At 43.1% G+C, this 15,493-nt stretch overlaps 1 protein-coding gene across 1 annotated transcript in view; it reads left to right on the top strand.

Moving 5' to 3' along the window:
• The first annotated feature begins 2,946 nt into the window (after positions 1 to 2,946).
• Positions 2,947 to 15,493, top strand: part of LOC311101863 (vacuolar protein sorting-associated protein 53 homolog) — a 39,614-nt gene continuing 27,067 nt past the window's right edge. The window contains exons 1-4 of the mRNA XM_084143088.1: positions 2,947 to 3,070; positions 3,413 to 3,493; positions 10,668 to 10,717; positions 10,805 to 10,871. Coding sequence (XP_083999214.1) covers positions 2,981 to 3,070; positions 3,413 to 3,493; positions 10,668 to 10,717; positions 10,805 to 10,871 — 288 coding nt within the window. The 5' untranslated portion in view covers positions 2,947 to 2,980. The remainder of the gene's footprint in view (positions 3,071 to 3,412; positions 3,494 to 10,667; positions 10,718 to 10,804; positions 10,872 to 15,493) is intronic.

Here is a 15,493-nt window from a genome sequence, read left to right as displayed (position 1 = left end):
ACTAATTTTCTGCGTCCTGCGCCTGATTCCTGCACCACACCCACCTACAGCACCCACTGACAGATGCAAAGTTTATTTTTAATGTTGCACTTATCATTATTTTTAATCAGCATATAATTGTGAAAATATTCATACATTTCATTCCTCTAAGCAGCTGATGCCTTGTGCTCAGAATGATGTTACTGAGGTAGTCCTGATTGGTATTCCTCTTACTTGGGTATAGATTAATTTGCCATTTACCTTGTTAACAGTAATAAATATTTTCACAGTGCTGTGTAAATGGTTGGTCTCAGGCATACAGTGGGGAGAACAAGTATTTGATACACTGCTGATTTTGCAGGTTTTCCTACTTACAAAGCATGTAGAGGTCTGTAATTTTTATCATAGGTACACTTCAACTGTGAGAGACGGAATCTAAAACAAAAATCCAGAAAATCACATTGTATGATTTTTAAGTAAATCATTTGCATTTTATTGCATGACATACGTATTTGATACATCAGAAAAGCAGAACTTAATATTTGGTACAGAAACCTTTGTTTGCAATTACAGAGATCATATGATTCCTGTAGGTCTTGACCAGGTTTGCACACACTGCAGCAGGGATTTTGGCCCACTCCTCCATACAGACCTTCTCCAGATCCTTCAGGTTTCGGGGCTGTCGCTGGGCAATACAGACTTTCAGCTCCCTCCAAAGATGTTCTATTGGGTTCAGGTCTGGAGACTGGCTAGGCCACTCCAGGACCTTGAGATGCTTCTTACGGAGCCACTCCTTAGTTGCCCTGGCTGTGTGTTTCGGGTCGTTGTCATGCTGGAAGACCCAGCCACGACCCATCTTCAATGCTCTTACTGAGGGAAGGAGGTTGTTGGCCAAGATCTCGCGATACATGGCCCCATCCATCCTCCCCTCAATACGGTGCAGTTGTCCTGTCCCCTTAGCAGAAAAGCATCCCCAAAGAATGATGTTTCCACCTCCATGCTTCACGGTTGGGATGGTGTTCTTGGGGTTGTACTCATCCTTCTTCTTCCTCCAAACACGGCGAGTGGAGTTTAGACCAAAAAGCTCTATTTTTGTCTCATCAGACCACATGACCTTCTCCCATTCCTCCTCTGGATCATCCAGATGGTCATTGGCAAACTTCAGACGGGCCTGGACATGCGCTGGTTTGAGCAGGGGGACCTTGCACGCGCTGCAGGATTTTAATCCATGACGGCGTAGTGTGTTACTAATGGTTTTCTTTGAGACTGTGGTCCCAGCTCTCTTCAGGTCATTGACCAGGTCCTGCCGTGTAGTTCTGGGCTGATCCCTCACCTTCCTCATGATCATTGATGCCCCACAAGGTGAGATCTTGCATGGAGCCCCAGACCGAGGGTGATTGACCGTCATCTTGAACTTCTTCCATTTTCTAATAATTGCGCCAACAGTTGTTGCCTTCTCACCAAGCTGCTTGCCTATTGTCCTGTAGCTCATCCCAGCCTTGTGCAGGTCTACAATTTTATCCCTGATGTCCTTACACAGCTCTCTGGTCTTGGCCATTGTGGAGAGGTTGGAGTCTGTTTGATTGAGTGTGTGGACAGGTGTCTTTTATACAGGTAACGAGTTCAAACAGGTGCAGTTAATACAGATAATGAGTGGAGAACAGGAGGGCTTCTTAAAGAAAAACTAACAGGTCTGTGAGAGCTGGAATTCTTACTGGTTGGTAGGTGATCAAATACTTATGTCATGCAATAAAATGCAAATTAATTACTTAAAAATCATACAATGTGATTTTCTGGATTTTTGTCTCTCACAGTTGAAGTGTACCTATGATAAAAATGACAGACCTCTACATGCTTTGTAAGTAGGAAAACCTGCAAAATCGGCAGTGTATCAAATACTTGTTCTCCCCACTGTATATAGTATGAAAAATGTATGCACTCGCTCTGGATAAGAGCGTCTGCTAAATGACTAAAATGTAAATATATGTTCGAAAACTACTGGGTGTTCTGTGTAATCTGTAGCTTTTTGACTCTTAAGAATAAAACGACTATTCTATGACATGTCTTCATTGCCTTTGGAAGTCTTTATGGTAAAGTCATTTGGATTAATGGTAGTCTATAACACATTTGTTCAATACACAATAGACCTATGCCCCATATGCTATGGTTCAGGTGGCCCTGTGTAGCTCAGTTGGTAGAGCATGGCGTTTGCAACGCCAGGGTTGTGGGTTCGATTCCCCCGGGGGGCCAGTATGAAAAAATGTATGCACTCACTAACTGTAAGTTGCTCTGGATAAGAGCGTCTGCTAAATGACTAAAATGTAAAATGTGAGAAATAAGAGTAGCTGCCTAGGCATATGTGGGAGTAGAGGGAAATTAGGATGTGGATGTTATCACCAAGCAGGCTCTTAAACGTCCTAATGTTGAAATGGAATTGTCAATCAGTAAAGCAGAAGCTAAGGGGTTGATAAAAACAGGTTAAAAACAAAAGGAAATATTTGTGGATAAGGGTGGGAAAGGGAAGACACCTGTATAAGATTCAGGAAAAGGTGGGAGCAGCGAGGTCCTCAGGCCGAGAGACAAGGGATGAAAATGTAATCATAAGGCTCAATAGTACATAGAAATTGGTGGGGAAACATCCGACTAGGAGGTGTGATCATTGTCAGGAGGAGATGGAGACAGTGGAACACGTTCTATTTCAGTGCCAGAAATATGGAAGGGAAAGGGAGCGATTGTTATTAGATTTGAGTAATGGGGTTGAAGAGCCAAGATGAAGTGCCCTTCTGGGGAAATCTTCAGGGTATGTAGTATTTCGTTTCCTTAAGGAGACGAGAATATTGGATAGGATTTATATCTTCCCTGTCTCTGGTCCACACTCCAGTCCAGTTGGTGGCGGTAATGCACTTTAAAGTTGGTTGCCAATCGCCATGTAAAATCCACAGAAGAAGACGAAAGTGACTTGGCTCTGCTTTCTGCGGTAGCTAGCTAACGTTAGCTGTTCATGATGATGGAGGAGGAAGAATTGGAATTTGCGGAGGATTTGGAGGCTATTTTGCACCTTACTCCAGAGGTGCAGTTGGCCATCGAGCAGGTAATCGTGCTAAGAAGGATAGTTTCTTATCGACAAGGAAAATGGTAGTCTGTATTCAGGCATGAGCTAGATAGCTAGTTTACCTAACGTTAGCTTGCTACCTATGATAGCTAACGTTAGATGTGTTGTTATCCTAGTTAGCTAGCTAGCTACACTAGGCTTGTCAGCTGTTTTAGTGAACTTTGCGTATAGCTAGATCAGTTATTTTCAATACATTTCAACAGTCATCAAATTGTCTGTGTGAAGTTTTGTATTTCTAGCTATTAACCACTGTATAGGCTAGCTGTTAAGCAAGGAAGAACCAACAACATGTATTTATTGAGTCATATTTATATGCCTTAGGTTTTCCCCAGTCAAGACCCATTGGACAGAGCAGATTTTAATGCTGTGGAATACATCAATACATTGTTTCCCACTGAGCAGGTAAGACTGGAGTCCTTCACTTCACAGAAACTAAAGTCCCTTTATATTACACCAAGGCTCTCGTCTTGGATACTTCTGAGTTCCTAAGCTATATCATTTCATACCTATGTTGTTTAGGGCTGTCCCCGACTAAAACAAATATAGGTCGACCGAGAGTTGCTACTGCCTGTAAACACACAATCCAGTTCAAAGTGAATGATGGCAGGCACTTGTGGCAAATGGCTTATTTGCATATAGGCCTACTGTAGCTCTGATTGGCGATGGCGCACCGGTCTGCATAGACTCCGGTCCTGGACAAGACAAGACCAATGTTTTTATTAGGTTTTATTTACTGCAGTGTCTATTAATTGTCCAAACCCATGGCCGCTTTAGAATGCTATAGAGTTTTCACAAATGCCTTACTATACGTAATTCTCAAACATTCTATGAATTTATGAAAACGTGAAAATGACCATATCCTAGTTCTCCTGGAACAGCACCATGTACTCAGAGAGGTGCTGTCTGATGAACTTCTTGATGATCTCCTGTTTGATGCGGGGGTCCAAGACGTTGGCGTACAATTATAATATACATTACATACATTATATAATGTATAGTCACACATATACAGTGCATTCGGAAAGTATTCAGACCCCTTCACTTTTTTCAACATTTTGTTACGTTACAGCCTTATTCTAAAATTGATTAAATTGTTTTTCCCCCCCTCTTCAACCCACACACAATATCCCATAATGACAAAGTGAAAACTGGTTTTTAGAAATGTTTGCGAATGTATACAAAAATATATATATATGACATTTACATAAATATTCAGACCCTTTGCTATGAGACTCGAAATTGAGCACAAGTGCATCCTGTTTCCATTGATCATCCTTGATGTTTCTACAACTTGATTTTAGTCCACCTGTTATAATTTAAATTGATTGGACATGATTTGGAAAGGCACACACCTGTCTATATAAGGTCCCACAGTTGACGGTGCATGTCAGAGCACAAACCAAGCCATGAGGTCTAAGGAATTGTCCGTAGAGCTCCGAGACAGCATTATGTTGAGGCACAGATCTGGGGAAGGGTACTAAAAAAATTCTGCAGCATTGAAGGTCCCCAAGAACACAGTGGCCTCCATCATTCTTAAATGGAAGAAGTTTGGAACCACCAAGACTTTTCCTAGAGCTGGCCGCCCGGCCAAACTGAGCAATCGGGGGAGAAGAGCCTTGGTCAGGGAGGTCACCAAGAACCCGATGGTCACTCTGACAGAGCTCCAGAGTTCCTCTGTGGAGATGGGAGAACCTTCCAGAAGACAACCATCTCTGCAGCACTCCACCAATCAGGCCTTTATGGTAGAGTGGCCAGACGGAAGCCACTCCTCAGTAAAAGGCACATGGCAGCCCGCTTGGAGTTTGCCAAAAGGCACCTAAAGGACTCTCAGACCATGAGAAACAAGATTCTCTGGTCTGATGAAACCAAAATTGAACTCTTTGGCCTGAATGCCAAGCGTCACGTCTGGAGGAAACCTGGCACCATCCCTACGGTGAAGCATGGTGGTGGCAACATCATGCTGTGGGGATGTTTTTCAGCGGCAGGGACTGGGAGGCTAGTGAGGATTGAGGGAAAGATGAACAGAGACATCCTTGATGAAAACCTGCTCCAGAGCGCTCAGGACCTCCGACTGGGGAGAAGGTTCACCTTCCAACAAGACAACAACCCTAAGCACACAGCAGAGACAACGCAGGAGTGGCTTCGGGACAAGTCTCTGAATGTCCTTGAGTGGCCCAGCCAGAGCCCAGACTTGAACCCGATTTAACATCTCTGGATAGACCTTAAAATAGCTCTGCCACAATGCTCCATCCAATCTGACAGAGCTTTAGAGGATCTGCAGAGAAGAATGTGTGCCAGATACAGGCGTACCAAGCTTGTAGCGTTATACCCAAGAAGACTTGAGGCTGTAATCGCTGCCAAAGGAGCTGAATACTTATGTAAATGTAATATTTCCGTTTTTTTTATTAAATACATTTGCAAAATTTTCTAGAAAATGTTTCTGTTTTTGCTTTGTCATTATGGGGTATTGTTTGTAGATTGATGAGAAAATGTAATCAATTTTTGAATAAGGCTGTAATGTAACAAAGTGGATAAAGTCAAGGGGTCTGAATACTTTCCGAATGCTCTGTAGGCCTACAGCTCAATGGTGGTTATACAAGGCTACTATACAAAGCCTACTAATGATAACTACATTACTTATTATTATAATAATGATCATAGTAATAATTGTAATAATAACAGTAAGAAGGCGATCAAGAAAAAGCAGGGTATAGGAGCAAGTGCTGCGTGCATATTATTTGTGACAAACAGGTGCTGTTACATTACAAAATTATTTTTCTGCCTGTTTGTAAGTGTAAACCACACTAAATAAATTAAGTAATACCAGTCTGTTCTAACGAAAAACTATTGTAAAGCCTTTATTACAGCATAGCAAAGATTAAAAACAGCCAAATCTGTGAAATTGCTTTATCCGACATTTTGCCGTTGCATGAGGCTTGGTGCTCATGGAATCAGTAGGCTATTAAACAAACACTCAAACAGGCAACAGAAGCAATATCTGTCTTATTTCTTTAGATATACAGTACCAGCCAAAAGTTTGGAGACACCTACTCATTCAAGGGTTTTTCTTTATTTTTACTATTTTCTACATTGTAGAATAATAGTGAAGACATCAAAACTATGAAATAACACATATGGAATCATGTAGTAACCAAAAAAGTGTTAAAAAAATCAAAATATATTTTATATTTGAGATTCTTCAAAGTAGCCACCCTTTGCCTTGTTGACAGCTTTGCACACTCTTGGCATTCTCTCAACCAGCTTCACCTGGAATGCTATTCCAACGGTCTTGAAGGAGTTCCCACATATGCAGAGCACTTGTTGGCTGCTTTTCCTTCACTCTGCGGTCCAACTCATCACAAACCATCTCAATTGGGTTGAGGTCGGGTGATTGTGGAGGCCAGGTAATCTGATGCAGCACTCCATCACTCTCCTTCTTAGTCAAATAGCCCTTACACAGCCTGGAGGTATGTTGGGTCATTGTCCTGTTGAAAAACAAATGATAGTCACACTAAGTGCAAACCAGATGGGATGGCGTATTGCTGCAAAATGCTGTGGTAGCCATGCTGGTAAAGTGTGCCTTGAATTCTAAATAAATCACAGACAGTGTCACCAACAAAGCACCATCACACCACCTCCTCCATGCTTCACGGTGGGAACCACACATGCAGAGTTCATCCGTTCACATACTCTGCATCTCACAAAGACACGGCGGTTGGAACCAAAAATGTCAAATGTGGACTCATCAGACCAAAGGACAGAATTCCACCGGTCTAATGTCCATTGCTCGTGTTTCTTGGTCCAAGCAAGTCTCTTTGCAGCAATTCGACCATGAAGGCCTGATTCACACAGTCTCCTCTGAACAGTTGATGTTGAGATGTGTCTGTTACTTGAACTCTGTGAAGCATTTATTTGGGCTGCAATTTCTGAGGCTGGTAACTCTAATAAACGTATCCTCTGCAGCAGAGGTAACTCTGGGTCTTCTTTCCTGTGGCGGTCCTCGTGAGAGCCAGTTTCATCATAGCGCTTGATGGTTTTTGCGACTGCACTTGAAGAAACTTTCAAAGTTCTTGAAATGTTCCGTATTGACTGACCTTCATGTCTTAAAGTAATGATGTCCAATTTGTAAGTCGCTCTGGATAAGAGCGTCTGCTAAATGACGTAAATGTAAATGTAATGATGGACTGTCATTTCTCTTTGCTTATTTGAGTTGTTCTTGCCATAATATGGACTTGGTCTTTTACCAAATAGGGCTATCTTCTGTATACCAACCCTGCCTTGTCACAACACAACTGATTGGCTCAAACGCATTAAGATAAAATTAACTTTTAAGAATGCACACCTGTTAACTGAAATCCATTCCAGGTGATTACCTCATGAAGCTGGTTGAGAGAATACCAAGTGTGCAAAGCTTTCAAGGCAAAGGGTGGCTACTTTGAAGAATCTAAAATCTAAAATATATTTTGATTTGTTTAACACTGTTTTTGGTTACTACATGATTCCATATGTGTTTGATGTCTTTATTCTACAATGTAGAAAATAGTAAAAAAAAAAATAAAAAAAAATGGAATGAGTAGGTGTGTCCAAACTTTTGACTGGTACTGTATATGGATGATTTATAAAACCAGGCACATTTAACATTTTGGCTATTGATTATAGACCTAATGAAGTTGGGTCTATAATCTCGCTCCTCAATTTTCTTAGACATTTAGGCTAAGCCCTATTCGAACGGGACTAGTATTACTAGAGAACGTTGGTTATGTAATTATGTCGGTTATTCCAGAGGACAATTCAGACGGGATTAGTTTTTATTTTTTACAAACTGCCCCCGTCACTCTTTTTATTTTTTATTTTTTATAAATTGACAGTTATGACAGAAGCCTTTAGGTTGTTTTCTAGGCGTGTTTTCTAGATATTTCAACAACTCCAGGCGATAACAGGGCTACACTGATAACTCGAGCTTGGTTCCGAAGTTTCTAAACCATACCAAACCATCTTTGGTATAGTGTCACCATAATATTTGAATTGAGGAAGTGTGATCATAATCATTAAGATATTTTAGTGATCCGCACTAGACTGCCTAAATGCCCCACAGCCTTCAGATGTACTTGCACTTTGGATGCGAAAGTGATCTTATCATTTCCAAACGTTTAGGTCAGTTGTATGCTGCTTTGCGATCTTTTAACAGCAAGGGTTACATTAAATAGGCACAATATGTTTTACTGATGCATTTGGCAATATTCAGTTAATATGTACAAAACATATTAACAAAAGCATTCACTGTGAAAGATTATACATGTAGGTCCTTCATATATAGGCTATGCGCAGCACTTTGTTCAATTTATCGAATCAGCTATTGTTTTCTTGCTCAAACCGTGAGCAACACCTGTAAAACTCAGACATTTCGCACAAAACACAGGAATGTCGATTCGCACAGGACTAGTATTATCAGAGAACCTTGGGGTTTGCCAAAATACAGTAGGTTATTCTGGCTGGAATTGTTACTCTCCTGCCATGTACAAATTACTGACATGGCAGATTCGGACTGGACTAAAATGACAGATGTGGTGTTTTGTGCTTGTGCACATAATTACATTACCCGATCACCCCCAGTAAAACTAATCCCGTTCGAATAGGGTTCCGCTGCATTGTTCTCAATCCCAATATATGCTGGTTGCTATTAGCACATAGAAACATAGGGAAAGGCACCAATTATACAGCGCATTGAAGATTGTTTCAGAACCGCGGACAGCGACCGTATCCAACGCGGGAGATGCACATTTGTTATAGAATAATATTCGATTTATTACTGTTGCTCAATTATTTGTACATAATACAACCATATACAATTTAAGTATCACATGTCTTAGAATGATGGACTGTGCCATCCCCGTGGCCTTTGCAATGGATCAGACCACAGAGACAGGCGGGAATCAGACCGGTGTCTTGTGCACCATGAAAAAAAGAAATACATTGGGACTGCTCGACTAAAGAACTCTCGGTCGACCAACAGCCTATCGACCAAACAATTGACCGGTCAACTAAATGGGGTCAGCCCTAATGTTGTTACATGGTGAGAAAGAGTTATAGTCTAGCAGCTGGCTGACATCAAACTCTTCCTGACTGCAGTCTGGAAAGGAACTCCCTAAAAACCGGAAGTGACTTTTCGTTGCAGGTTAGGAGAGCATTTTCACTAACACTAAACCTTTTCCTAACATTGACCTAATTCTCCTAACCTGCTGCATAAGTTCTCCTAACCTGCTACGAAAAAGTCACTTATGGTCATAGTTGTATCGAAGTGGTGTGTTCATAGGGAATCTCGTCTGGAAAAGCTCCTTGATGTTGTAGGCATGATGCGTTGATTTACTGATTGAGGGTATTTGTTTAAGCTGCCCTCTGTTGAACCGGGTCGCTGAGGGAGGCGCGCCTTGCTCGTATGTTGTCAACAAGGCAGCATGATGCGTCGTTAAGAAACATACATCTTATTTCCATACAAATAATGTTCACATTTTTGACCTATTTTTCATTGGTAAGGCAGGTAAAGCATTTTTATCAAAAGCAATGGCTTTTGCATGTGAAAACACATAATTCTTCTCATTACTCCACGTGCTTAACCTATGTAATTTTTTATTTGAGCCGACTTCGCCGTTGACTAGAATGGGGGGCGGCTCACGCCCAGGAGGCAGCCCGGTTCAAGCCGATTGCAGTCAACACTAACCCGGGTCACCCATGGCATGCCCGTGGCATTAATCAAATTCCCTCATTGGTTCTCTGTGTCTTTCTCACTAAAACACCCATGGACAGCCACACACAGCCCTGAGCGCCAACCCCTTCCAATAAAACTGTTGAATTTTCTAGTCCAAACAATGAGAGGTTAATTCAAATAAATAAAAAATGTCACATAGGTGCAGTGAAATGTGTTGTTTTCAACCCCCCAGAGAAAATCCCCCAGGTCTCAACCCCCCAGGGGGGAAATAAAAGTTTGAGAGAACCAATCAAAGCTCAAGACAATTTTTGCGCAAATATGGCACCGACAAACGGACTCCTGTGAACAGACCAGTGTCACGCCTCTCCCTCACTGTTTACCACTTGAGTCTCGTCAGCCAGGCAAAAAAAAGTAAGGCCATACGAATGTGAAAATGTGCACGATCATAGCAAAAATAATGTACTCAAGCTTCCAATAAAGAGATGCACAACTTCCTCTCGGATTATGGCTGAACAATCTCTTTTAGCCTTCCCAAGATGCTAAAATCTCTTGATTAGGTCGCTAGGTGTCGAAATAAAGATGCTATAGTATTTTTAAAAGTGTGTACTTATTTTTATTTTTTCACTCGCTCGCCTCACTTTTCAATAAAATTTTATGAAATGTGTATGGCCTAGCGAAACAAAGGTCTGATTGACCAAGTAGAAAGTAATAATCATGTTGACATGCCCACTAGATGGTGCCTGATGCCTGTGTACCTTTGTAACATTAGAAAAGGGTCCTTCATCCTCCAAATCAGTCCATACAACTTGGTTTTGTGTGGGGAGTAGATTTTGGTCAATTCATAATCATGATACCCCTGTGTTTCCACAGTCACTGGCTAATATAGATGATGTGGTCAACAAGATCCGTCTGAAGATTCGGTGAGTGACCTCACATTAATGTTTACAATTTTTTATTTGTTTGACAGAATATTATTGATTGAGTGTGTGTGTGTGTGTGTGTTTCAGTCGTCTGGATGACAACATCAGGACGGTGGTGAGAGGCCAGACCAACGTGGGCCAGGATGGCAGACAGGTGAGTGAGCGGACAGTCTGGGATTACTCTTCAGTGTGTGGCTACCTGTTGTTCTTGGATCATGCCCCTGACTGACTGTGTGCAGGTGTCACACACACACACACTTCATCCCTCCAACAGACTGGTGAACTGAGATGATGTTTTGCAACCTTTTCCCCAAGGATTACTCCTCCTAACCCAGACAAATATGTTGGTGCTCCTTTTCCTGTTTCTCTGTCCTCACTAACGCCATGGAAAAGGACAGGATGAGTCAGAACCATCCCGTTCCCTACTGTTAGAACTACTGCTGTCCTACATGGAAAGATTCCCCTCCATTATTCAGGGGTTACATTTGGACCTGTGTTTTGGTGTCCCGCCGTTTCTCATCTGAGAACGTCGGAAAAACCATTGATTTAACGCAGACCCTCGCTCTGTCAGGGAACTGTGATTTTGTGGGAAATGTGACACCTGATGGGGGAGCTGTTTCAGTGTGTGTGTGTTGTTGTTGCGTGTTTCTGGGATGGTGGTCCGGTCCTGCTCTGTTACCACTGGATTATTGGAAATGTTCTGGACAGAATCCACTAACCCATGGGGTTGGTAGGCACGGCAAGCATGGCACTGTACTGTTGGGTTTCTGGTCTGTTGGTCTCGTAATCCTTTCTGCAGATGGAAAGATGGAGAGGTGTTCATTACAGCCAGAGATGGAGAGAGAGAGCAAGAACAGGAGAGGAGAAAAGGACTTAAAAAGTCGTTGGGTTGGGTGCACTAGTTTGGCATAGCTTGTCCCAAGGTGCCAAACCCACCTACTTAATTGAGCGCTCCTAATGACAAAGGTTGAGAAAAGTTGAGAAAGGATGGAGGGAAGAACAAAGAATGGAGGTGGAGAAGGGCTGGAAAGATTTCCCTTGTATTTAGTGTGTAGGGGCAGCAGACTGGCAGCTATCAGCAGAGCAGGATGGAGATGTCTGCTTTAGATGCCCAGGCCCAGTCCCCAGGGAAGGGGTAGATGGAATCAGAATGCCAGGGATATTTGGAGCAGGTGGGAGAATTTGGGTGTATGTGGGTGTGGGTGCATATGAGAGTCACGCACACACACACAGGAAATTCATTCCATTCAGTCTTCTCTTGTCTAAGCAGTTCTGACTGGTTTGTTGTCGTTGCCAGCTCTTTTACTAAGCAGCTGTCAAAAGCAGCTACAAGTGTTTTGTCTGGCCAGCCCATCGTCATGGTAACAGAAGGCCAAACATGTCTCACTGGTTCACTGCAGTTTAAACTGCCCAAATCCCATTTAAGTCAAATCTAGTTGCTTGTCTTTACAATCTCACAGTAAACAATTTATAAGTGATTAATAAGTCGCTCTCAGACATACTATTGTTCTCCTGATTATTGATTATGAAACTTTGCAGACAAAATAAAAAGGGAAACTATTTATTCCCTGAGGAAGTTGATTCATTGTTCTCAACAAGTTTATTGTTGGTGCATGGAGTCAGTATGGGACAGTGAGTGGCGGAGGCTCGGTGTTGGGGGGAGGGTGGGGCATTATGGGAGTGGGAGAGAGGCTTATTAAGAAACCAAACATTTGTTATCAATTACGCGTAGCCTAGCCATTCATGCCAGAAAATGTTAACAGCATTGAGCTTGCATAGCTCAGTCACCATAGCCATTATTCAGCTATGCACCGTACTTTTCCCATGCGCAGCTGGATGTCCCCTAATGGTCAGGTCAGCTGTGGGGCTTTATGGTCGTCAATGAGGCAGCGGGTGGGGATCCGGCCGGCCGGCATGAGGATGGGTTATGGTTATTGTGTGTGTGCTCGTGCCTGCGGATGTCGTGAGTGTGTGCATGTCTTACGTGTGTGTGTGTTTGTGTGTTTTGCAGATGTCTTACTGTAGCTCCTGGCATCTGGATGTACTTATTAGGAACACTGAGATGGAATGAGAACCTCCTTGAGAAGCAAACATAACATAAATATTTAATCTAAACTCAGGAAGGGTAGTTTACTGCTTCAAGTTGGGTTCTCTGCTCTTTCATCTGCTGTGTATCCCTTCCTGTCTTTTCTTTGTCTCTCACTTTATTGTCCATTTACATGGAAATTCATTTTGTGACCTCAGCATACAAATACACAAACACAACAACAATATATTATATGCAGTACGGAAAACTCTCGGTCACTCTCTTCCGCTGTCATTCATCTCTCTCTTTCTTTCCCTCTCTCATTCTCTGATGTTCATTTCTGTTGATGTGTTGCTGTTGCCTTTTCCCCAAAACAATATGAACATATCCTTTAACACTGAGATAATGTGATGGTTACCATGTAATTTGGACACACGAGTGACCCACCCAACCACAGAAATAGAATGACTAGAGTGGACATGCCCATACAAATCAATGCTCGTTCTATTTCTATGGACCAAGCATCCAGCTCTTTATACTGGATTCTCAATGGCTTTGCCCTATCCTGTAATATACCTTAACATATTTCTATCCCTGTTATTATGGAGTACGTTGTGCAGAGAATAGGCTACTTATTGTAGCCTCACCTGTTTGCTTTATAAACAAATGTGTGTGTTTTGTCTGATAAGAGCTTGGTACATATGAAGAATGCCTTGTATACTGTTTATTGAATGTTGAAAAGGTCTTCATTTACTATGTACGACCTAGGGTAAACTACAGGGTCTATGGATAGGAGGAATGCGTGACTTGTCATTGTGGGGGACATCCACATCTCTTCATATCTGTCAGTGGAAGAAACTCCTCTCTAACCGCCCCCTGCCTTCCCCTCCTCAAAAAATCTCCAAATAGAGTCCACTTGTGTGGCAGGCAGTGCTCTATTTCTGCAGGGTTGAAATGTGGCCTCTCCCCTGTCTGGGACTGGGTTGGAACAGGGGATGGATGGGGGCATAGTAGAGATAGCGATCTCAGCCCGGCAGACGTGTGCTGGGCTGTGGTCTACCCACTCCCTTGCTCAGACACTTGGGCGATAAGGCTAAACACAGGAAATGAACGTTAGGAGGAGAGAGGCCAGGAAAGCTGGCTCACTGAGTGGCTTCTCAGTCCAACTCTTTATCAGGGTCTTCAGACTATGGGCTCTACTCAGCGTGTGTGTAGGTTGTGTGTGTGTGTTTTTGGTATTGGTTGTTTGGGTCTCAGGCTGTTATGGAATTAGTATTCTGGTGGGTTCTTAAGGTGGTTAGATGTCGTTCGTCTCTAGGGGCCTGTTTGAATCAAAATATCATCCTTCCTCCCTGAGGTAATCACAGATCTGAGAGAGTTGGGTTGGTGAAAGCAGTTATGGTTGAGACCTTGCTTTCACTTATTCAATCAGGTATAGATCAGTCAATGGTAAGCTCAAGGAAGTGAGGCGGAAAGGAGACATTTTGTAAAGTATTCAAAGTATGTTGATGGTCCTGGCCATGACCAACCAAGGTTCTCAGCTTCCTGACTTTCCTTGCTTTTTCCTGGTACAGATAGTAACCATGTAGTTTATCAGAGCCTGCCCTGCGTGCCTGCTGGTTTACCTGAGGGGTCTACCAGTGTGTATGTGTCCACACCCAGGGAGTCTGGCTCTGTGACCCTGTCATCATGCTAGGCCGCTAAACAGAATAGATGCTGCTTCCTGCAGAGACGAAAAGTAATCCACTGCTGTCAACAACACAGATTGTGTGTGAGAGTGTATGAGTAAGAGAGAGAATGTGTGTGTTTGCCTCGTCCGTCCACTTTTGAAGAGCCTTGTAAAAGTGGTACATTCCTTAGGCAGCTGGTGCCGGCTGTTAGGATTCCATCTTTGTGAGAAGGAGAGGAGAGCCCCACACACACACACACACACCACGCTGGGCCAGTGTTAGGCTAGCTACCCCCAATTACCCTGGCGTCAGATGGCAGTGCCAAAGCCCAGCTCAGACCATCAAAGCCCAGCTGCGTGGCCTAAAAGGGAAACATTAGATAGTAATTAGTTTACTTCTCAGTGAAAAAAGCACCACTCTGTTGAGATACTGTACATATTTTGACCAGAGTTGCATTTTATTTGACACCCCTCTCTGAGCGATGTGATAACGCATGTCATGAGCAGGTCCTCTATTCCACTAGCCAGTCAGTCTATAACATGGGTTGTTGGGGTTCAAATACATGGCTATGGGGTTGGGAATGGGTAGTAGGATATCTCTCTCTGTGTGCAGCTGCTGGCAGGAGGGAGAGACCGCTCTTCTTACCGACTGGAATGTGAGAGCAAAGTGTGGGAGAGGTTTCTCATCCCCACGCCGTTCCTTCTGGTTTCTCATCCCCACGCCGTTCCTTCTGGTTTCTCATCCCCACGCCGTTCCTTCTGGTTTCTCATCCCCACGCCGTTCCTTCTGGTTTCTCATCCCCACGCCGTTCCTTCTGGTTTCTCATCCCCACGCCGTTCCTTCTGGTTTCTCATCCCCACGCCGTTCCTTCTGGTTTCTCATCCCCACGCCGTTCCTTCTGGTTTCTCATCACGCCATTTTGTTTGGTGTTCCATCCCCCTGCTGGGGCGCCTATAAATATGACCTGACGAGGAAGAGAGGAGAATAGCATGACTCCAGAATGTCCCTGGTGCTTCCTACTAAACAAGATATAGTGATGGGGTTGATTAGCCTGTAATCTTGAAACCCAGATCCAAATTC

Source organism: Coregonus lavaretus, assembly GCF_964263955.1.
Source record: "Coregonus lavaretus genome assembly, chromosome: 26".
In the NCBI taxonomy this organism is placed as follows: Eukaryota; Metazoa; Chordata; class Actinopteri; order Salmoniformes; family Salmonidae; genus Coregonus; species Coregonus lavaretus.
This window is presented reverse-complemented; position numbering and strand designations above follow the sequence as displayed.